The following is a 24,728-nucleotide window of genomic DNA, read 5'->3' as shown; positions in this document are numbered from 1 at the left end:
CGATTGATTTTAACCCCCCCCAAAAAGAGGTTGCTAAGTATTATTTTCTGATGTTTTATCCTTTCAAAGAAATGCATCATTTCAAAGTTGGAAGTCTAACTCATTTTTTTCCAGATGGAGAAATGGAAGCCCCCAAAAGCTAAGTTGTTTTCCTAAAACTAAAAAAAGTCACAAATATATGCAATTAATTAATATGAGGTCCCACATAGTCATAAGACACAATTTTGAGTCATTTTATTAAGGATTTATTAAACTAGGCACTCTACTGATAGGAATGCAAAGACAAAAAAGAAATAATACCTGCCTTCAAAGGAACTCACATTCTTTGGCAGATGCTAAATAAGTTCTTACTATTCTTATGACCCAACATTTTTTGTTAGCAGTAAAATATGATACAGTGAAAGGACACTGTGTCTGGAATCAAAAAACCAGCATTCCAACACTGGTTCTTCTAGTTACCAACTGTGTGACTTTGACTAATCACTTCAACTCTCTGCATATCGGTTTCCTAATCTGTAAAAATGAAAGCAGAAGACTAAATGTGTTTCAGGGGTCCTTCCATCTCTAAATCTGGGCTAATTAGCCATATTCTGTCAAGCAAGTTAACTGTTTCCTTTAATGTTTTCTAAGGCATTGTTTTGAACCGTGCTAAGACACTCTTCAATTCTTTGACATAAGACCCTATATAACTCAATATATTTAACTGTCACATTATTGGCCTTAAAGAAAAGAAAAGTAAGGAAAAGTAAAAGGACCTCTCAAAGTACTTACCCTATCTGGTGACTCACTTAGGCGGTTTGTTTTAGAAGCCTCATAGTATTATATTACTGGATTCAAATATAAAATATAAAGGAGAATACTATATCCAGTTTCTTTATTGACCAAGCCAGAGAACTGGGTTCACCAGTTATTTCATTGTCCACAAAAAGGTACTTTTAAAATCTCTTCTAACTCAGCTTCTCCAGCCGCACAATTGATGTATATTGTTTTGCTGTTCAAAAAAACAAATTTTACTATCTCTTACTTTAAACTGATAAAAGCAATTCTACATTTTAGGATAATATATTGTTATTGTATAGATCCTTCAAATCTATGAGAGTCCAAAAATTAGTCTTAACACTTTCTTCCCACCCCATTTGATGCAATTTGGAACTCAAACATTTGCTAATAACAAAATGTTGCAGAAAAATCAGATGAACTAAGTAAACAATGGGATTAAGATAGTAAAAGTCTCATTTTGAGTTTTAACTATGATTTTTACTACTCATATATCCATGAGAAGGTGAAACCTCACTGAGTGTCATGGTTCTTATTTATAAAATAGGAATAATAATGCATATACTTCTCCACAGATTGGAATAGCCCTTAGGAAATATCTTGTTAAATGAACATAAAATATTGTAGAAATCACTGGTGACCTTAAAGATAAATTTCTAAGGAGAAATTTCTTTAAGAAAGCAGACTGCAATATTTCAAGAAAAGAAAGGAGATATATTTCTTTAGTCTTCATTTCCAATAGTTTTGAAATATATACTTCCAAATGTTTAAAATAGGATTATTTTTATATTAGTCCCTGGTCAAAAAACAAACTGAGAACTGGCAGATGACTACTTCTTCAGGTGAAACAGAAAATATTGTGTCATCTTCACAAGACCATTAGCATTTCCAGGAACCATGATGCCAAGCCAATGGACTTTACTAGACTTCCTTTCCTCTTCCTGGATATGATACTTCATTACCAAGGAGGCTAGTAGAGAGTACCAATAAGCCCTGAATTGCTATGAAGACATAAGTTTAGACTTGTGAGTGAAGTAGAAATACTGTAATAGATATACTGTATATTTAGTACACTAAAAAAAATACTATAGAGACAGTTATAAAGTATAATTATAGGAGATTTCCTGTATAATAAAATGTTGATCCATAGAAACAGGTAATGAAACAAACTGGAAGGAGGTTATTTACAATTGTAAATAACAAGTTAGAATAATAAATCTGCTTTTTGTTTTTAAAAAATTTTATGCGTCTAGAACAGTGTTGACAGTATACCAAAACTCCACTTTAAAAAAAAAAAAAAAAAAAAAAAAGAAGAAGAAGAAACAAGGAAGTCATTTAAATACCATTTAAATTTCTTCACCACCACAGTGACCATATCCTTCCAATAAGAGCAAGATTAAGGAAAATATTGTAACTATTTCTATAGTCCTTCCAGCACAAAGTACTTAAGTACAGTAATCACTTATTGGTTTTAGTGATATTTTAAAATAGTTCAGTGGGGTTTTAAAAATTTATAAAAGTCCTACTTTACATTTGCTCTGGATGTCCCAAAACATCCAAATTTCACATCTTCATGTTGAAACATAAGTTTTTAAGTTTTGCAACAAAATATATAGGAAAGTCTTGGGTTTTGCCAGTTATAAAGAGTAGCAAATACATCTCTTCTTCTAAATCCAGAAAACTAGATAGTATTTTCACTCTTAAAGTTAGATAGTACATTCTGAATCTAGGATTATCTGGAAATTTGGTAGAATTAAAAGCTCCTTAAACCATTAGGCTCAGTCCTACTATTCTGATAATATATCTATTGATGGTCTTTGGATACAACTGCAGTTAAACTTCAAAAGAGATGCAGTTTTGCTAGCACAAATGATTAAGAAATTCTCATCTAAGAAAAAATTTCACAATCTAGATGCCATAACTTAGAGGCTGTTTCTCCTTTCTGAAAGCTTTGCCAATCTAATCTTTATTTTTCTTGATTAGCATAAAACAAACAATTCTATAGTGTTTATACATTGTTATATATAAGTGAATGTTATTTTAAATACAGTTCATATAAATATAAGCATGTTGCCAAACAAACAAATTCAGCCCCTCTGATCAAATCATTCTGATCAACTAGATGATGTTTGTGGAACGCAAACTGGTGCCAATAAAGTGAACCAAAAAAAAAATATCATAATAGGATCATAAAACAACAGGGACAGAGCTGGAAGAGAATTGAAAGATTACAGGACTGGGTAGAGAAAGGACTTTCGAGGTTGTCTAGTTTGACCCCCTCATTTTACAAAAAAGAAGACACTGAAACCTTGACATGGTAAATGATTTGCCCAATGTCACACAAGCACTAAAGGACAGGGCTACGACATGAATCCTGACCTTCTGATTTTAAATTCAGGGCTCCTTCCATTGCATCATGCAGCTACAGAAGACACATTTCAAAATATACCATATTCATTATCATGGCCAAACAGTTAGTTTATCATCACATATCTTTAACATATTCAAAATTCCATCATCAAAAAATGGTGGGATATTTTTCTTAAAAAGGATATTTATCTTTTTCTACAAACTTACACCTTTTAGCAATGCTCATTATTCACAAGTGTTTGTGGGGGGAGATGAGTGAGAGGATAGAAAAAAAATACATTTCTCATACAAGGTGTATAAATTCCAAAAAAGAAATAGACCCCATATGCAAAATTACCTTTCCCAGTATGCAGCATGAAATTCTAATGGTCTAGAAAAAGTTAATATACCTCCATAAAAGCAAATGATTGGTTTTAGCTGTCAACAGATTCAAACCCAACATAGAAAAGTCCATTCATTAAGTTTTCTAATAAAATTTATTTATATTTTGTGAACATATCACTATTACCTCCCCCTCCATAGAGGAAATTCTTTCAATATTGCCAACAGTAGTTCTCAAACTATTTGGTCTCAGGACCTCTTAAAACCAGAGGACTCTGAAAGAGCTTTTATTTATGTGGGTTATATCTATCTATATTTACCTTATTAGAAATTAAAATAGATTATTATTAAAAATAATTTCAATCTCATAGATCCCTGAAAGGAATATAAGAACCACATTTTGAGAACTGCTGGTTTAGAATAACTAATTTGGGTTTTTTTAGAAATCAAGAGTTTTTACTGTATTTTTTCATTTCTTCAGATCAAGTCAGTCACTCCTAAATACTAAAATCTTATGTATCACTGACTACAGACTCAGTAACAGTATATAGGATCCATCCTTTGCAATGCCTCACAGATGCAACCTTTCCTTTCCATTTCTAGTGCTACCACTAGCCTAGTTCATGTTTTTCCATGTCAGTAGTGAAATTCCTAACTCATCTTCCTGCTTCCAATCTCTTACCTCTCCAATCTATTGTATATGCTACATGTTAGATCACTGCCTCTGAAACAAGTCTAAGTCTAAAAAGACACAAACAGCCTGTAATGCAATGGTGTCAAATGCAGCCTGCAAGGCAGTAATGTCAAATAGAAAAGGGGTACAGAATGATATTTGCAGGCCGAATATTTACTTAGAAAACCATGTGTTTAACATTATCTATGTATTATTTATTGTATTAAACATTTCCCAATTATATTTTTTATCTGATTCAGACTGCACTCAAGAATGTTGTTGCCATGTGTGGGAGTACTGTGTTTGACACCTCGGCTGTACACTATTACCAGATTGAGATTCCTAAAATATCACTTGATGATATACTCCAATGTTAAAATACTTTTGGTTGGTGGATCACCCACTATCTACAGGATAAAATCTGAACTTAGTGTGACATTCTAGTTCTGTTACTCTAGCACAGATTAATCTTTCCATCTTTATCTTCTACCTTCTTTACTCCAGCTAAAACTGTTTATTACCTATTTCTCTGTCTCTATACTTTTACTCTATAAAGTATTATGTACTTCTCATCAGCAATGTCCTATCTACAGCTTTCTGCTCTTTTAAGTCTTAACCATCCTTTAAGGCTTGAGTTTAATCTCATTACTTTCTGAAGCCTTTTCTAACCCTAGCTACAAATTGATTTTCTCTTCTTTGAAACTGTATAGCATTTATTTGGATGATTCATCTGCCCGATTATCATTTATTGCCTGGTATCATTTATGATTAGTTATCATATCAGCTTTTGCATTTTCCATATAGTAGGTACTCATTCATTCACACATATATTAAGTGCCCCGCATATAAGAAATAAGAGATAGCACAATATAGTAGAGACCTAACCTTGCAGTTTAGAAGGATACAAATCCTGTTTCTAATCATATACTAGCTATGTGATCATAATCAGGTTAGTTAACCTCTCAGTACTTGGGGCAACTCTCTAAGACTCTACTTTACAAATGGGTTGTCAATGTGCACTAGTGGAAGAAATTTCCCCATTGGTAGTTCCCTAGATAGATAAAATGATAGATCTAAATTAAAAAGAAACCTTGTGCTAGGTACAGGGGGAGATGCAAAGATTAAATAAAACTCAGTATTTGTCCTTGTGGAGTTTGTAATACATAATAAAGATTCTGGCAGTGCTCATTCAATAATCTGACCCAAATAGTAGCCATTAATAGTGTAATGTTAACTTGTACAGAAGTTTCTAGCATAGGACACAGGAATCTGTGCTCAGTCCTGTGTTACTTTACAGCTTTTATTACTATCTTGGATAAAGGAATAAATGATATATCTATCAATTTGACCAAGTCAGGGTCCAAAAATATTATGGTAGGCTAGTATAGGCTAGAGCAATAGGATGATTCTAACAAGATGAAATTTAGTAGGAATAAATGAAGAGGGTTACACCTATGTACAAAACATAAACTTTCTAAACACAATATGAGTGAAATAAGGATAGAAGCATTTTCTCTGAAAAAAAGATGTTTTAGTGGCTTGCGATGTCAAGGTGAGTTAACAATATGATATGACAACCCAAAAAGCTAATGAGATCTTAAATTGTCTTAAGAGGCAGCATTAAGGAGGAGAGTTCTGCTATACTCTTTATTGATCTCACCCTATTTGGAGTGCTAGGTTCAATTCTAGGCAACTACATTTTGGTTAAGGACAATGATGAACTGGTGAGTGTCCAGAGGAAGGCCATCATGTTAGATTTGTTCTTCATGTCCTCTGACAGCAGAATTAGAAGTAATGATTGTAGAACATTCAGAGACAGATTTTAATCTGATGTAAGGAAAAAAAAATCTTCCTAATGATAACAGCTATGCAAAAGTGGAGTAGATTGCCTCTGGAAGTGATTACCTGTATTCAGAAGAAATTCTTACTCTTATATAAGTGGACTTGATAGCCTCTGAAATTTCTTACAACTCTGAGATTCTATGACATATACAAAAATAAGTATAAATATGTGATAAACACATTAAAAGGCAAATGCAAAGTAAGATTCAAAGAGGGGAAGATCATTTTTAATCAGATAGTAGGAGAAGATAAGGGAAGGCTTAAAAGATGGGTAGATTTCAATTTTAAAATTTCTTGATTGATTATTACAGAAAAAAGTTTAAAACTGGACATAGCCCCAAAGGACATAAAAAAGTCCTCAAAGTGAGGATGCTTGTCATCCATTAGCCACTCGCCTCCTTTATATTATACAAAAGCTCTCAGGAACTTTTGTACTGCCTAGCCAAGCATTCATTTCTTGCCCTGTGTCCTTGTTTGCCCTCTCCCCCCCACCCCAAGCTTGCCAAAGTTGTAATCAGGGTGAGCCTTTTGTTTCAATGGCATGACAGCTATTAAGGCTGAACAGCCCCTCCTGCAATCAGCACTAAGACTCCTGACCATTAAAGTCCTGCTAAAGTTGTTGACTCCTTCCAAAACATCATCAGTAATTTGAATTAAGAAAATGAAAAAGCAATGAAGCATCTAAAATCTGCACTGAATGGTTTATTCTCTGGCAAAGGCATCAACTGCACAGTTGAGCCAAATAGCCAAAGCAAATTCTTAATTCTAAATCTGAAAGACCAGCTGAGCTCATCATTATGCTCTGCACAGGTTTCAGAGCAGTCAGTGAATCAGTCTGTCAACAGGTATTTATTAAGCACTTACTATCTGCCAATCAACATGCTAAGAACTGGTTATAGGAACAGAGGCAAAAAACAATTCCTACCCTTAAGTAGCATATATTCTAATGAAAGCAGCTTTCAGAAAGAAAGATTATTCCCTTTCCATTTATATTTCAGGATTTGTCATACCATGTACTATCTTCAGAAAACTTAGGTGACTAACTCCAAAATGATCAGATACCCAAAACCACTTTAAAGTACAACTTGTTTGTCTTTTAAAGAGATGGAATAGAATCCTCAAGGTCTACCTGAATTTCTAAACGAATTCCTGAAGCTTCCTTTCCATGGATCTTTGGGCACCACTTATGAACCAGGGTAGACTGCCAGGGCTTGCTTGCTGTGCCTAAGACCTAACCCTAAGACCTCTTCTAAAATTAATAGCTGGCATTTACTTCAATGTTTGCAAAGTCCTGTAAATACATTTTCAGATGTGAGCCTATATACTACCTTCTCAAGGTCAGATCTTGAACATTAGCGATCTTAAGAGTCTGCCTCAGCATCCAGAATTTGTGAACTCTGCCATTCCTATTAAATCCAAGCCTTTAAACCATCTACTCTGCTGGTTACTAAATTCTGAATCAGATGAAAATTACTAATAAGCTTTATATGAAAGATTTAAAAACCTAGGTAAAAGAATGAAGATGAACACAGTAGCAAGTCTTCTGCACCTAGAATTGCTTTCCTAATACATTTTAATACTCCTCAAAATAACCATATGGAAGATGTTCTGAAAGAGAAACAAAAATTAAACTAATTGCATTAACACTGAACTATTTTCCTCACATTGACGGTCAAAAACTGAAGACAGATGAAATTAGTCCTATTATAAATGCAATCCTTTTTAATTTTTAAAAAAATTATTTATTTTTGTGTGTTTTTATTGAAATTTTTAATTTTCAAAACATATGTGGGGCAGCTAAGTGGTATAGTGGATAGAGCACCAGCCCTGAAGTCAGGAGGACCCGAGTTCAAATGTGGCCTCAGACACTTAACACTTCCTGGCTATGTGACTCCAATTGTCTCCTCAAAAACAAAACAAAACAAAAAAACAAAAATGCAATGCCTGGGCAAGCTCTCTGGAGGACCTTGTGATCAGCCTGAGTCCTTGGTCTTGAAGTGAAGAAGTGAAGGGGGCAGGAGAGCTACCATGTGGCTAGTCAAAGATGGAGTCTGGAATAAAGAGTCTGGAGTCTGCAGTCTGAAGTCTTCTCTGTGTCTGTGGCTGAGAGATGTGGCTGAGAGAGCCTTTTGTGTCTGAGACTCTCTTAAATACCTCGGTATGATTACATCACTAAAGCACACTGAGCAGGCGCAACCATTACATCATCATAAGCACCATGCTGTCCTAGGTTCAAGTATACCTCTTCAGAGTTCCGGCCCTCTATACAAAAACATATATAAGGATAGTTTTTCACCAATGACGCTTGCAAAACCTTGTGTTCCAATTTCCCTCACCTGCTCTCCTAGTGGCAAGTAATCCAATATATGTTAAACATGGTAAAAATATATGTAAATCAAATATAGGCATATATATTTATGTAATTATCTTGTCGCACAAGAAAAATCAGATCAAAAGGAAAAAATGAGAAAGAAAATAAAATGTAAGCAAACAACAACAAAAGAAGTGAAAATACTATGTTGTGGTCCATACTCTGTTCCCATAGACCTCTCTCTAGGTGTAGAGGACTCTCATCATCATAAGATCATAGGAACTGGTCTGAATCATGTCATTGTTGAGAAGAGCCACATCCATCAGTCATTGTATAATCTTGTTGTTGCCATGTACGATGATCTCCTGGTTCTGCTCATTTCACTTAGCATCAGTTCATGTAAGTCTTTCCAGGCCTCTCTAAAATCATCTGCTGATCATTTCTTATAGAACAATAATATTCCATAACATTCATATATAATTAATAACTTATTTGGCCATTCTCTAACTGATGGGCATCCATTCAGTTTCCACTTTCTTGCCATTATAAAAAGGGCTGCCACAAACTAAATGTACTTCTTTTGAAAGTCAGAAAAACGAGAATATCCCTTTCTAACAATTAAGCAATTTTCTCCACTTTTAAAAAGCACCAAAATACTGAACTTTTGTAAAAGCCAAACCAAAAATGTTGTCTAAAGTCTAAAAATAGACTTATTTTTTTAAATTGCCTTTTCTTGTTGGTTACTAGCTAAAATTCCTCACATTATATTTATTTATTTATTTATTAGTTTCTTTATTTATTTATTTTTTTATAATATTATCCCTTGTATTCATTTTTCCAAATTATCCCCTCCCTCCCTCCACTCCCTCCCCCCGATGACAGGTAATCCCATACATTTTACATGTGTTAATATATAACCTAGATACAATATATGTGTGTAAATACCATTTTCTTGTTGCACATTAAGTATTAGCTTCTGAAGGTATAAGTAACCTGGGTAGATAGACAGTAGTGCTAACAATTTACATTCACTTCCCAGTGTTCCTTCTTTGGGTGTAGTTATTTCTGTCCATCATTGATCAACTGGAAGTGAGTTGGATCTTTTTTATGTTGAAGATTTCCACTTCCATCAGAATACATCTTCATACAGTTTTGAAGTATACAACGATCTTCTGGTTCTGCTCATTTCACTTAGCATCAGTTGATGTAAGTCTCTCCCAGCCTCTCTGTATTCCTCCTGCTGGTCATTTCTTACAGAGCAATAATATTCCATTACATTCATATACCATAATTTACCCAACCATTCTCCAATTGATGGACATCCATTCAACTTCCAGTTTCTAGCTACAACAAAAAGAGCTGCCACAAACATTTTGGCACATACAGGTCCCTTTCCCTTCTTTAGTATTTCTTTGGGATATAAGCCCAATAGCAGCAATGCTGGGTCAAAGGGTATGCACAGTTTGATAACTTTTGGGGCATAGTTCCAAATTGCTCTCCAGAATGGCCGGATTCTTTCACAACTCCACCAGCAATGTATTAGTGTCCCAGTTTTCCCACATCCCCTCCAACATTCATCATTATTTGTTCCTGTCATCTTAGCTAATCTGACAGGTGTGTAGTGGTATCTCAGAGTTGTCTTAATTTGCATTTCTCTGATCAGTAGTGATTTGGAACACTCTTTCATATAAGCCTCACATTATATTTATGTCTACCATGACATTTCTATGCACTGAGGCCAGGGCTTAGCAATAGGGTACAGACTCCTGACCATCCATACTTTGCCAATTCAAGATTTATTAAACTTGCCTTTTAGTAAGGTTAAGCCTATCATATATACTTTGGAACAAACTATTTTGATTGCCTAATCAAAGTTGGATCTCTCCAAACACCTAAAGACCCATTAAAATTCTAAAAGTGGAAAATGTCAAGGGGCAGAACTTTTTTTTTTAAGAGTATGCTTGAAGAGAGCAAAGACATATTCCTACTTTATCATCAATACTTCTATGAAACTGGCATAAATGATTATTAATCCCACTACTTTGATGTTAGAACATCCCACCAAAATGTGTTCCCACTTCCTTCAAATCTATCCTATGTGTGCACATGGGTACTTAAATATACAATTCATGTGCATACACACAAAAACACATACACACAAAAGCACACACGTACATTTTCCAAATGCAGAAATATGATCCCATCACATTACTATTTCAAAACTTTCTAGTTACCCTTTTGTATAAATATGGCATACCCAATATAATGGTATAACCATTCAAAGAGCTCCTCTGGCTCGCTATTTACCTCCAAGATCATACATAAATGCCCTTGTTTGCCTTTTAAAGCTCGTCATATCCTAATCCCTTCCTACCTTTCTAGTCTTCTCACATTTTACTTCCCACTAACCAAGGGTGTGCTTGTAAATGTTTAAAAATCAGTTCTCTAGAAGAAAAAAAAAAGCATGCTGGACACATTTTTAAAGTTCATTTACATTATTAACATTTCCTCCACTACCTATGGACAATTAAGAAAATAATAATTCAAGCCCTTAATTGTAGTGTTTGCCAATTTCTGAGGTATAAATACTTACACTGAAATTTAATAACAGGATGTACTGGAAAGAGCTGTCTCCAACACGTCCTTGCCTCTACTGCATTTTATGATCCAGTTACACTGACCTACTTGCAGGTCCTTGAACAAAACACTCCATGCCTGTGCACTGCCAAAGGAATCCAGGCACCTGATCCTTGGAAGCCTTTGCCCCTTCACCTGTCTCTTGATTTCCCAGGCTTTTTTCAGGACTCAGCTCAAAGCTTCTTTCTGTAAGAGGCCTTTCTAGATCCCCCTAAATGACAGTGTTTCCTCTTAGATTACCTTCCATCTAATTACTACATATGTTGTATGTACCAAGGTTATTTACATATTATCTCCTGCCAAAAATGTTCACTCCTTAAGGGAAGGGGCTGTTTTTAGCCTTTCTTGGTATCCTCCAGCACTCAGCACAGTACCTGGCAAATAATAAGCGCTTCATAAATTCTTGTTGACTGACTTTATGGACATATTACTCTAGTACTTAGGCAGCATGGTATTAAAAATGTATCTAATCATACAACCAGGGTTTGAATCCTACTTCCCTACAATGAACACTTTACATGGTCTTGATAAAGAGTTAAAATACTAATTTCTCTGTTTTTTCATCTGTCAAATGATGAACTAAATGGTTTGCCATTTTCTTCTCCAGTTCATTTTACAGATGAGGAAACTGAGATAAACAGGGTTAAGTGACTTACCCAGGGTCACACAGTAAGGATCTAGGACCAGATTTAAACTCAGAAAGATTAGTCTTCCTGACTCCAGGCCTAGGGTTTCATCCATTAAACCATTTAGCTGTGCAATATTCTTTTAGAATTACTCATTAAGTACTTAGAATAACTACAATGATGACTTTTTCCCCAAAAGCCCCAAATTAAAATGTATATTACATAATTATGAAATATAAATTTTACTCTATATATCACTATGAAAAATCTAAATATAAAATTAAAATACCACTTCCACAAAAACTGATTATGCACTAAGGCATAAAAATCTTACAACCAAATGCAAAAAATAGACCATAGTGCAATAAAAATTACATTTGAGGCAAGAGGTGGTGTGGCAAATAGAGTACAGGCCCTAGAGTCAAGAGAGCCTGAGTTCAAATCCAGCCTCAGAGAGTTGATACTTACTAGCTATGTGACCCTGGGCAAATCACTTAACTCTGATTGCCTTGGGGAAAAAAACAATGATTTTTAAAAACATTTCATAAAGAAGTGTAGAAACATACATTGAAAATTAATAAGAAACTAAATATCCCTATCCTAAAGAATGAGTGGGTTAAAGAACAAATTATAGAAACAATAAATAATTTCATTAAAAAGAATGATAACAATGAAACAGCTTACCAAAATTTACGAGATGCAGCCAAAGCAGTATTAGAGGAAATTTTATATCTCTAAACATTTACACCAATAAAATAGAGAAAGAACAGATTAATGAATTATACTAACTAAAGGCATACAACTTAAAAAAAAAAGCTAGAAAAAAAGCAAATTATAAATATCCCCAATTAAACATCAATTTGGAAATCCTGAAAATCAAAGAGGATAATAAAATTGAAAGTAAGAAAACCACTGAACAAATAAATAAAACTAGAAGCTGATTTTATGAAAAAAAAAAATGTGTATATATATATATATGTATAAAACAAAGGAGTAGGTAGGTAATGCTGTATATAGAGCAGCCAAACCTGGAGTCAAGAGAACCTGAATTCAAATTTGACCTTAGACACTTGACACTTGGGCAAGTCACTTAACCTTGAATGCCTTGCAAAAAAAGAAAAAAGAAGAGAAAACAAACAATAAAACAGGTATACCACTGGTTAATTTCATTAAAAAACCCCAACCAACCAAACATGTCAAATTACCAGCTTTACAAAAAAGAAAAGGGTAAATTCACCAACAATGAAAATAATATTTAAGCATCATTAGGCAGGTTATTTTGTTCAATTATTATGCCAATAAATCTAAATGGATGAATATTTACAAAAATATAAGCTGCATAAATTAATAGAAGAGGAAATAAAATACTTAGTCTCATCTTAAAAAAGAAAGGAAGAAAAAAGAAAAAGGGAGGAAGAAAGAAATTGAACAAGCCATCAATGAACTCTCTAAGAAAAAATCCCCAGGACCTTATAGATTCACAAGTAAATTCTTCCAAACATTTAAAGAAAACTAATTCCATTATACCATATAAACTATTTGGAGAAGAGTCCTACCAAATTTCTTTTACACACAAATATAGTGCTGATATTTAAATGAGGAAGAGCAGAAACAGAGAAAAAAAAAAAACATTAAACAAATTTCCCTAATGAATGTTGATGTGAAATTTTAAAATAAAATACTAAGAAAATATTACAGAAATACATTACAAAGATTATACAATATAACCTAGTAAGAGTTATACCAAAAATGCAGGACTAGTTAATATTAGGAAAACTATTAGCATAATTGACAATATCAGTAACAAAACCAATAAAAATCATTTGATTATCTTAATGGATGCAGAAAACATTTGGACAAGATACAATATGCATTCCTTTTAAAAAACTAGAAATAGGGTATACAAAGAACTTCCTTAAATGACTAGTATCTAAAACTATCAGCAAGCATCATGTCATGGGGAGAAGCTAGAAGACTTCTCAATAAAATAAAGAATGAAGCAAAGATGCTATTATACCATTATTATTAGATATTTTACTAGAACTGCTAATTGTAGCAAAAAAAAAAAAAAAGGAAGAAAAGGAAACTGGAGGAATTAGAAATTGGCGATGAGGAAATAAAACCATCACTCTTTGCAGATGATATGATGATATACTTAGAGAATTCTGGAGAATCAACTAAAAACTAGTTGAAATAATTAACAACTTCAGCAAAGTTGCAGGAGATAAAATAGAACCTACCATAAAGTAACCAGTATTTACATATATTGCCTAAAAAGTTCAGCAGGAGGAGAAAGTGAAATTCCATTTAAAATAACTAAAAACAATGTAAAATATTTGCAAATCTACCTGTCAAGATAAACCCTAGGACTATATGAACACAATTACAAAATAGTTTTCACACAAATAAAATCAGATTTAGAAAACAATTGGAGAAATAGTAATTGCTCGTGAGTAGTAGGCCAAGCCAATATAATATGAATGATAATTCTATCTAAATTAATTTACTTTGTGCCATACCAATCAAACTACTAAATTTTATTTTGTAGTGTTGGAAAAAATAGTAAAAAAAAAAAATCATCTGGAAGAACAAAAGTCAAAAATATCAAGGCAATAAGTGAAAAACATGTGAAGGAAAATAGCCTACTCGTACCATATCTCAAACTGTATTACAAAGCAGTAGTAATCAAAATAATCTAGAATGGCTAAGAAATAGAATAGTGGATCAGTGGAACAGAATAGATATACAGTATGCAGCAGTAAATGACAATGATGTCATTTTTGATAAACCCAAAGATAGATACTTTTAGGACAAGAACTCATTTTTTGACAAAAATTGCTAGGAAAATTGCAATACAATTTAGTAGAAATTAGGTAGAGACCAATAACTCACATTATATACCAAGATAAATGGGTACATGATTTGCACATAAAAGATGATACCATAAACAAATCAGAAGAATATGATATAATTTACCTCTCATATCTAAAGGCAAGGGAAAAATTTATGATTAAACAAGAGACAGAGAACACTGCAAAATGTATAAGATTATTTTGATTACATACAAGTAAAAAGTTTTTGCACAAACAAAACCAACTAAAGCAAAATTAGAAGGAAAGTAGAAAACTGGGAGAAAATTTGTAACAAGTATCTCTGATGAAGGCCTCATTTCCCAAATATGTAGGCAACAGAATCAAACTTATTATAGTTCCCCAATTGCTAATGACCAATGAATATTAATGGGCAATTTTCAGAAAAAGAAGTTAAAGCTACCCACAGTCATATGAAAAAGTGTTCTAAATCACTATTGATTAGAAAGATGCAAAGTAAAACAACTCTGAAATATAATTTCACATCTATGAGATTAACTTGACAAAAAAGGAAAATAACAAATATTGCAAGGGATGTGGGAAAACTGGGACACTAATGTTGGCAGAATTGTGAACTGATCCATCCATTCTGGAGAATAATATAAAACTGCCCAAAGAGGTGTAAAATTGTGCATACCCTCTGATTACATTAAATTAAAAATATTTTGTATAAACAAAACTAATATTGCCAAGATTAGAAAGAAAGAAGGAAATTGTAGAAAAAAAATTTAAACCTCAGCTTCTCTGCTAAAGGTCTTATTTCTCAAATATTTTTCAAATTTATAAGAATATAAGGCAATTCAGAAATGTTCAAAGAATACAAACAAGTAGTTTTCAGACAACACCCCCCCTCCAAGTTATATATAAAATCATATGAAAACATGATCTAAATAGCAATTAGAGAAATGCAAATTACAACTCTGAGGTAACATCTCACACCTATCAGATTGGCTGATAAGACAGAAAAGAAAAATGCCAAATATTGGAGGGAATGAGGAAAAACTGGGATACTAATGCATTGTTGGTAGAGTTATGAACTGATCCAACTATTCTGGAGAGCAATTTGAAACCATGCTCAAAGGGCTATAAAACTGTGGGTACAATTTGACCTATCAATGCCACTACTATGTCTGCATCCCAAAGAGATGAAAGAAAAAGTAAAAGAACTTAAATATACAAAAATATTTATAGCGGCTCTTTCTTGTGGTGGCAAAGAATTGAAAATCAAGGGAATGCCCATCAATTAAGGAAGAGTTGAACAAATTGTACCGTATGATTGTGATAGAACATTATTGTACAATAAGAAATGATGAGCAAGATACTTTGAGGAAAACTTCAAGATTTACATGAATTAATGCAAAATGAAGTAAGCAGAATTTTCTTCACAATAATAGCAAAATTATAATGATGATTAAACATGAATGACTTAGTTATTCTTAATAATACAAAGATCCAAGATAGTTCTATAGGACTTATGATGCAAAATGCTATCCATCCCCAAAGAAAGAACTGACAGAGTCTGAAAGTAAATCAAAGCATACTTTTTTACTTTATTTTTCTTGGGGTTCTTTTTTTTCCCTCTGTTTCTTTTTATAGCATGATTAATATGGAAATATGTTTTGCTTGTCTTCTCGATGAAGGGGGTGGGGGGAGAGAGAAAATTTAAAACTCAAAAATTTGTATGTGTAATTGAGAAAAAAATAAGCCATGCTCAAAAAAATTACAATAACCTTTAAAATAAAAAAAAAATTATATATATATATACAGTTATAGAAATAGTTGTAAAACAATTAGAAATATTTTGTGTGGCATATTCTGCAATATTAAAAGAAATAATGTAGCAAGACCTCATGCGCTAATTATTATTTATAATGCATATTCAATTTATTTTGTTGAATATGCATAAATTTTAATTAAGTTACGTCTTAGAAGATGTTTAACATAATATAGTTATGTAAACTTAATTTTGATGTTGGGTTTTTTATAAGGACAAAAGTTTGAAATAATTGGCTCAAATCAAATGCAGTTTAAATTTTATTCTTCATGGAATTTATTTCTGTATTTTTACTTTAAAAAAGAATAAAGTGAAAATATTCACATAAATATCTTATAGAAAATAGTTGTAGATCACAAGTTTGTTATCTGAAAAATGTAAATTAATTTAAAAAATTTTAGCCACCTAATCAATTGAAAAAAATGAATCCCCAGTTGTGATATAAAACATATACCTTTTTTGTGGGCTAATGACAAGTACTGTATTAAATGATAAATGTTCAATTGTATAAATTGGTTCTTTAAAAAAAAACCAACAACAACATTTATAGACAAGCTAATCTTTAAAATAAAAGGCTCTCTTTGGAAATTACTTTCTAGTTTTCTCAAGTGGCACACAGCTACACTTCCACAAAATCTTTACTGAATGACTGACCAGTGCTGTCAATCAGTTCATTTGAAAAATCTGCCAGATCTTTTTTTAATAGCGAGGTGATATAAGCCATTTCCAATGGGTCTACTGTGATGAAGAGAATCATCTGTACCTAAAGAGAAGACTGGGGACTCAGTGTGGATCACTTCTTTTGTTGTTTGCTTGAATTTTATTTTCTTTCTCATTTTTTCCTTTTTGATCTGATTTTTTTTTTGTGCAGCATGATAATTGTGGAAATATGTATAGAGGAATTATACATGTTTAACATACATCCTATTACTTGCCATGGGAAGGGGGAGGAAGGGAAAAAAATTTGGAACACTGTTTTTGCAAGGGTGAATGTTGAAAATGTTTATGCATGTGTTTGAAAATAAAAAGCTTTATAAATAAAGTGTATACACATATATTGTATCTAGGTTATATTGTAACACATGTAAAATGTATGGGATTACCTGTCATCGGGGGGAGAGAGTGGAGGGAGGGAGGGGATAATTTGGAAAAATGAATACAAGGGATAATATTATAAAAAAAATAAAAAATAAAAATAAAATAAATAAATAAAGTGTATATATTAATAGATGGAAAAAAAGAAAAATCTGAAGCATAACTTTAAATCAGAAAACAGTCTTAATATTACAATATAAGGTTTGTTTTCAGAAAATCATCTGTGATGAATTAAAGATTGTAATGTGCATGCTCAGTGATTATGGTTTTCAAAGTGCCTTGTATTTGGCCTACAAAAATGCAAAAAGAAAAAAAAAAAGGTAAAATTTTGATCATGTGATTATATAGTTGATGAGGCACAATTACTAATTAAGAGAGGGGAATAAGAAAGCTATTTTCAGTGTACAAAATATAAATGAAGATACATGAATGTATGTGTTCATTCATTGGAAATCACTTTAAACTCAAAGGCTGAACACTCCTAGCAGTGTGGAAACAATTTGATGACAAATTGAGAAACTGCGTAACATGCTGTTTAGTCAGAAGTGATCACTTTAATACAACTACTACATGAACAATGAAATCATTGTGTATATGATCATGACATATAGAAGTAAACCTATGTTGCTTATATATGCACTTGCTTATTGTTACAGAGTAAAATACACTTGTAAAGTAAGTAGGAAATTTTTTACTGCTTAAGTCGCTATTTAAAAACCCCTTGAGCCATCATTGAAAACCTTCAAGGAATTCTCAAACCTCTTATTGGAAACTACTCCTCAATACAGCACAAACCTATTTAGTTTTCTCAATTCAATTCTTCAGCAAGCATTTATTTAGCTAGACTATACAATGTATGATGAAGAGTGATATAAAACAAATTTGGAAAAAGAAATTGTTGCCATGTTATCACAGGTTTTAAATGTCAACTTGATTTATATTTTATTCTAAAGCTAGGGTTAAACTTTTTTTGTGTGTGCCACGGACCCCCCTTCAGTATTCTAGTAAAACTTTTCAAAATATTATTTGCAAAAGCACAAAGTAAAATACACAGGATTACAAAGGTCTCTTAATTATAATGAAATAAAGATAAATTTTTTCTTACCTAAGTTCATGGATTCCCTAAATCCTATCCATTGGATCCCTAAGTGGTCAGTGGACCCCAGCTTATGAACCCCTGTGCTAGAGGGATTAAGGAAATTTAAACTTTAATAATATCTATTTGGCAGGTATAAAGGATTTATTATAAAAGGAGAAAGTGGAAGTAGGATGAAAAATTAAGAAGATACTGTAATCATCTATGGGAGAGATAATAAGAACCTGAACTAGCTTTGTAGCCACATGAAGGGAGAAAAGAGGAAAGATTTAAGAGATATACAGGTAGAACTGACAAAAGTTAACAAATACTGAATATAAGGGGTGAAGAAAGTGAAACAGCTGAAGATGATTCATAGGATTATGAATATGGAAACTAGAAGGCTAGTGACAAAAACAATGAAGTTGGGGAAGCAGATGGATTTAGGAGAAAAGATAATGAGTTCCACATTGGAGTTTGAGTTTTTAATTCATAACTTCAGCCAAACTGAACTGGACTACTCACTGATCCCCAAATGCATCTTTTGTTTTATTCTTCTCCACAACTGCATCTTTCTTCTTGCTGTTCCTTATGTCTAGGATGATCTTCATCAATCTGCTTGTCAACAATCTACCCATTCTTCAAAGCTTAGCCCAAATACCACTTACAAAATCCATGAAACTTTTCTTGATCTTCCAGTTGACAGAGAAAGTGTCTTCCTTTTACAATAAATTCTCATATATAGAGAGAAATTCAGTTCTTTCCTCACATGAGGTAGATAGGACAAAGATTATCTCCATTATATATATAGTTAGCTAGCTACTAAGACTTAGAGAAGTTAAGATCCTTAACCACATTAGAAGCCAGTTTAAGTTCATCAAGTTTCATCATGGGCTTCCCGCCCAGGCATAGATTAGATGACTACACATATGAGATCTCACCCTACTCTGATTCTAGACTATGGCTTTTCTTGGCTCCTCATCTACAAAATAAAGAATTTGGTCTAGATTATCTTGAAAATCTCTTGAAGCTCAAAATGCTACGTAAGCATCATTCGCTTTTGCATTCAAACATTCATTCAATAAATCTTTAAGGAATCTATCAGATACTATTTTAGGCATTCTGGGAAATAAAATGATAAATAAGACATGGTCATTGCCCAATAAGTTTATAAACTACTAGTCTATGTAAAACAAATATATACATAAAGCAAAATGATATGAGTACTATAAAAGAAATATAAAAGATATTCAAAGGGAAAAAAACAGGGGAAAATAAAGAGTGCTGGCTAAAATCCTTCACTAACTTGATTGGTTTAATAATGGTCAGTGAAGTGAATATTCTTTATTTAATACTAATTTCTTTTCTACTACAGAGATTATGATAGTCCTATCAAGGAGAAAGAAACTCATGGGTTCGTTAGTCTGTGGTAACAAGAATTAACTAGTGCCTTAGAAATTTGATATCTTAGTACTATCACATATGGACCATTATTCATAACAATTAACTTACACTGGGAAAATAGAATAAAAGCGATACCATAAACTCTATGGGTCACTTCTTTTGATTTAGACAGCAAAGTTTATTTGGGGGTTGTCTTTTAGAAATCATTGGTTAGGATTATGATATATATCTTACTTAATAATATTACTATTGCATATACCATCTTATAATCCCTTCATATCAAAGTTGTTAGTTTATTTTAAATTATTTATTATTTTCACTTTATCATAGACTCACCGATTCTTTTCCAGCTCATTGTGTGTAGACCTGAAAGATGAGAGAGAAAGAGAGAGAGAGAGAGAGAGAGAGAGAGAGAGAGAGAGAGAGAGAGAGAGAGAGAGAGAGAGAGAAAGGGAGAAAGGGAGAAAGGGAGAAAGGGAGAGAAGAAAGAAAAGGAAAGAGAAAAAGAAAGAAAGGGGAAAAAAAAAGATTAGCCAAGTTCTATTGCTGGGGGAGCAAGTCAATCACTAATGATATTACTAGCACATTCCAGTGAATATCCCTAATAGTAAAACATAGCACCTCTCTAATTCTTGTTAAAATGAACATCTATTCATCTAAATTTACTTACTCAGATTCAATGTTTTCTGTTTTCAGTGTGAAAAATACCAGTGAAATGCTAAAGTTAAAATTATATAATTCTATTAATAAAAGTAACACTGAACTGTCTCAAGCTCTTTCTTGCTATGAAGAAAGAAACTCTGTAACAAATACAAAATTAACATTTTATTGAAACCTCTAAGGTACCAATATGTGCTTAAAATGATTAGGGCTGTATCTGAAAAAAAGGAGTAAAACTGAATAGCTAAAAATTTAAGATACACCAATTATTGAAATTATTGTAGTCTTTATGAACTTAAACATTTTAGTGCAATTCTGACTCCTTCAAAATAATACTATCAAGTATATGCTATACAACTTCAATATTATTATTTTTATCACACTATTAATAGTTCCAATAATTTCAGTCCATTTAACACATATTTATTAAGCATTTCCTCTATGCTAAGTATTGAGGATACAGAGACAAAAATAACAGTCCCTAAGAGCTTACATTGAACAAGAGGGATACGTCATATACACTATTAAGTAAATACAAAGTAATTACAAAAAGGAGAATGGACAAATACCTGGGAGGTAGAGTAGAGAGGGATCAGAAAGGCTTCCCATACAAAGTGGCATCTAAAGTGAAGCCTTTGAAAGAAAGCGGGGAGTCTAAGTAGACATGAAGGAGAATGTATTTTAGCTATGGCAAATAGCTTATGTAAACTCAAAAGAGACAGGAAACAGAAAAGCCAAATTCAGGGAACAGCCATTGTTAATCCAGTTTGGTTGGAGTATAGAATTCAAGAAAGAGAGGACTATGGAATGTCTGGAACAGTGAGAATGAGATTATGAGAACAATAAATGTCAACCCAAGAGGTTTATTCTAAAGGTAATGGAGAGTCACTAAAGGTAAAGCAGGGCCAGAACTATAGTCATGTCTGTAATACAGAAATACTAGTCTGACAGTGGAGGATGGATTGGAAAGGAGAGATACAAGAATTAGAGCAATTAGGAAGCTACTGAATAGTCTAGGCAAAAGATAATGTGGGACTGAACTAATGTAGAAGTCATGAATGGAGAAAATAGGATAAATACAAGAGATGTTGAAGTAAATTTGGTAAATGATTTGATTTTGGGGTGGGGAGAAAGGATAAAAAAAATTATGTACCTGAGTGACTATAATAATATAAAATAATGTGCCCTTAAAGGAATAGGATATTGGGAAAATGATAGGGCTGAGGGAGAAAAATAGTTTTCTCCTGAATATTATGAGTTTGAAATAGTGATGGAGGGGGGAACATGATGGAGATAGAAATGTCAGATAGATGGAAATACAAGGATAGAAGTCAAGAGAGAGAGAGAGATTAGGACAAGAGATGGACATTATAAGTCATTTTCATAAAGAAGAGAGGCTGGAGTGTGGCAGTGAATATGATACTGAACTGGGAATAAGCCTAAACTGAGTTTAATCCTGTCTCATTCAATTCCCAGCTATATTACCTTGGACAGTTACCTTTCTGAGTCTCAGTTTCCTAATCTTTAAAATTAGGGGGTCAGACTCAACTTCTAAAGATCATTTCAGCCCTAATCCTATCCTATGTTAAGATAATTACTGAGCCCAAATGAGCTGATAACATCACCAAGATTAAAGTCTGAGATGGAAGAGAAGAGGGGCCAGGACAAAGCTTTAGATGTCATCTACAAGAAACAGATAATGATCCAGCAAGGTCAAACCAAGTATACTGACTGGGTCAAAAAACTATAGATGTCAAGATAAATCAAGAGAGAGAAAAAATATTGATGGAGCAGTTAAGAGAGCCTTGGAAATCTGAGAGAAAAATTTTTGCAGAGTGTTAAGAGTTGGAAATTAAATTGCAACGGATTAAGGAGTGAATAAAAAGTAAAGGAAATAAAGACAATGGATTTAAATGTTCTCTTGTAGGAATACGAGTGCTACTGCAATAGCCTTGTTGTTTGGTCAGTCTTCTTGCCTCTCTTCTCCCTCCTTGTCCAGTTTCCACTGAGCTGACAAATTCTCCTAAAGGGCAGATCTGACCATGTCACTTATACTTCTATTTTTAAAACTCCAGCAATTCCCTACCAGCTCTACAATAAATAACTTTCCTAACTTTCCATTCTTCTTAAACTTTATTCCCTTTGAAGTATATGGGATCCAGTGACATTAGCCTCCTTGCTGATCCTCAAATCAAAAACTTCATCTGACACTTCATCTCCATCTCCAGGCATTTTCACTGGCTGTCCTCCATACCTACAAAGCTCTCTTTCCTCACCTCTACCTTCTAACTTGTCTAACTTCCAAGTTCTAGATAAAATTCTACCTTCTATAAGGAGCCCTTATTGATCCTCCTTAATGCTAATGTCTTTCATCTATTGATCAACTCCAATTTATCTTGCATATATATTATTTGTACATAGCTGGTTTTTATGTTGTTTTTCCTATTAGATAAAACTCCTTGAAAGCAGATACGGTTTCCTGACTTATTTTTAAAAAATCTCTAGCACTTAGCACAGTTTCTGATATATATCAGGTGTTTAATAAATGCTTGAAGAGATACATGTTGATAGATTAGAGGGACATAAAGTTTTTTTTTAAAAAGGTTATTTTGAAGAGTGGGAAGATTTATGAAAGGGCAGCTAAGTGGCAGAGCTAGGTAGTTAGTGCTAGGCCTAGAGTCAGAAAAATTCATCTTAATGAGTTTAAATCTGGCCTCAGACATTTACTAGCTGTGTGATCTTGGACAAGTAATTTAACCCTACTTGCTTCAGTTTCCTCATCTGTAAAATGAGCTGGAGAAGGAAATGGCAGATCTCTCTGGTATCTTTGTCTGAAAAAATGCCAAATGGGATCACAAAAAGTTAGATAAGACTGAAAAAAAATTGACTAAACAACAACAAAAAGACCTATGAATGTTTATAGGTGGCAAAGAATAAACCAAGTAAGGAAAAATTAAAATGAGAGATTGAGGGGACAAGTTCTTAGAGGAGACTGGAGAATAAAAGTACAAACAGAAGGGTTGGCCTTGGCAAAGAGAAGACTCATCTTCCTCAAAGACTACAGAAGAGGAGAAAAGAATGGAGACAACTATAGAAGATTTGAAAGGTAGAGAATAGAGCAAACGTTGTATCATGGACCCCTTTGGCAGATGGATGAAGAATATGGATCCTTCTCAGAACATCTTTAAATGAATCAAATAAAATATGTGAAGATGACCATATAAAAAGAACATCTCAAAAAGAGCCAAGACTATTGTAATATACTCATCAAAATATTTTTTTAAAAAGCTCACATACTCCCAAGTTATGAACCCCTGGATTGAAGGTCAAAGGGAAGCTCATACTGAAAAATTTGTTTTCCCAGTAAAAAAGGGTCTTGGTCTGAGAGGGCTCAAGGAAAAGTAATAAGGTCAGAGATCACTGACTTGGAGCTACAAGGGACCTTACCAATTATCAATTTCAGCCCCTCTTGTTTTACAGGTGAAGAAATCAAGGCTGAGAGTGATTTTGCCCAAAGATAAATGACTTACCTAAGGTCACAAATTAATAAGTGCCTGGTGCAAAAAAAAATTTGAGATATCTTAGATTTCAAGGTCAAGGCTATCCGCTTTAGCCTTGTGCTGCTTCTACTCCACAAATATCTAAGCTTCTATGAATATGGATTTAAATTAAAGGGGACCTTAGAGGACCTTGAATCTAACTCCCTAATTTTACTGATGAGGAAACTGAGGCTGAGATTGTACCCATATAGAAGCAGTATGTGAAGTCCATTCTTCTTGACTCCAAGCCCAGAACTCTCCCCTGAGTCAACTATCAGCCTAAGTTGCTCAGAGTATTTAAAGAAAAAAAAAATGCTTAGAATAGAGTTTGGAATCAATCAGGGAAGAATGAAAGAATTTTTGAGCAGTAGTGAGACTCCAGATGAGATTAAAACAAACAAACAAAAAACATATCTATTGGGATCAGTTAAACAGCTTCATAACTTGAGTAGCATACAAATAGACAAATGCTTGGATTGAGATTTAGAAAGGGGAATGCAAAGAAGAGACATGGAGGGTTGTAGACAATGAGGCTTCCCTCAAATTTGCATCTAGCTTATATCTGTTGTTTAGAGTAACTCTGACAGAAGCAGCAACAGAAGGCTTTCCTCTCATTTCTAGTTCCCGTACAGAGAAACTATGTTTGCAGGGTTCAATACTTCACAGTTTCAATGCAGACACTGAATGCAACACAAGACACGCAATATAGATTTCTGCTACTCATCATGAATGACTGAGCTATCCTACCCAGGGA

At 33.3% G+C, this 24,728-nt stretch overlaps 1 protein-coding gene across 5 annotated transcripts in view; it reads right to left on the bottom strand.

Annotated features, from left to right (window-relative positions):
• MXI1 (MAX interactor 1, dimerization protein) overlaps positions 1–24,728 on the bottom strand; it is a 107,439-nt gene that overhangs the window by 31,409 nt on the left and 51,302 nt on the right. For 3 of the 5 annotated variants that reach the window (XM_074295565.1, XM_074295560.1, XM_074295563.1), the window contains exon 3: positions 20,112–20,141. The exons of the other annotated variants lie outside the window; for them this stretch is intronic. In XM_074295565.1, the coding sequence (XP_074151666.1) occupies positions 20,112–20,141 (30 nt within the window). The remainder of the gene's footprint in view (positions 1–20,111; positions 20,142–24,728) is intronic. 5 annotated transcript variants of the gene reach the window in all.

The sequence above is a fragment of the Sminthopsis crassicaudata genome, chromosome 2 (genome assembly GCF_048593235.1).
Source record: "Sminthopsis crassicaudata isolate SCR6 chromosome 2, ASM4859323v1, whole genome shotgun sequence".
NCBI lineage: Eukaryota > Metazoa > Chordata > Mammalia > Dasyuromorphia > Dasyuridae > Sminthopsis > Sminthopsis crassicaudata.
This window is presented reverse-complemented; position numbering and strand designations above follow the sequence as displayed.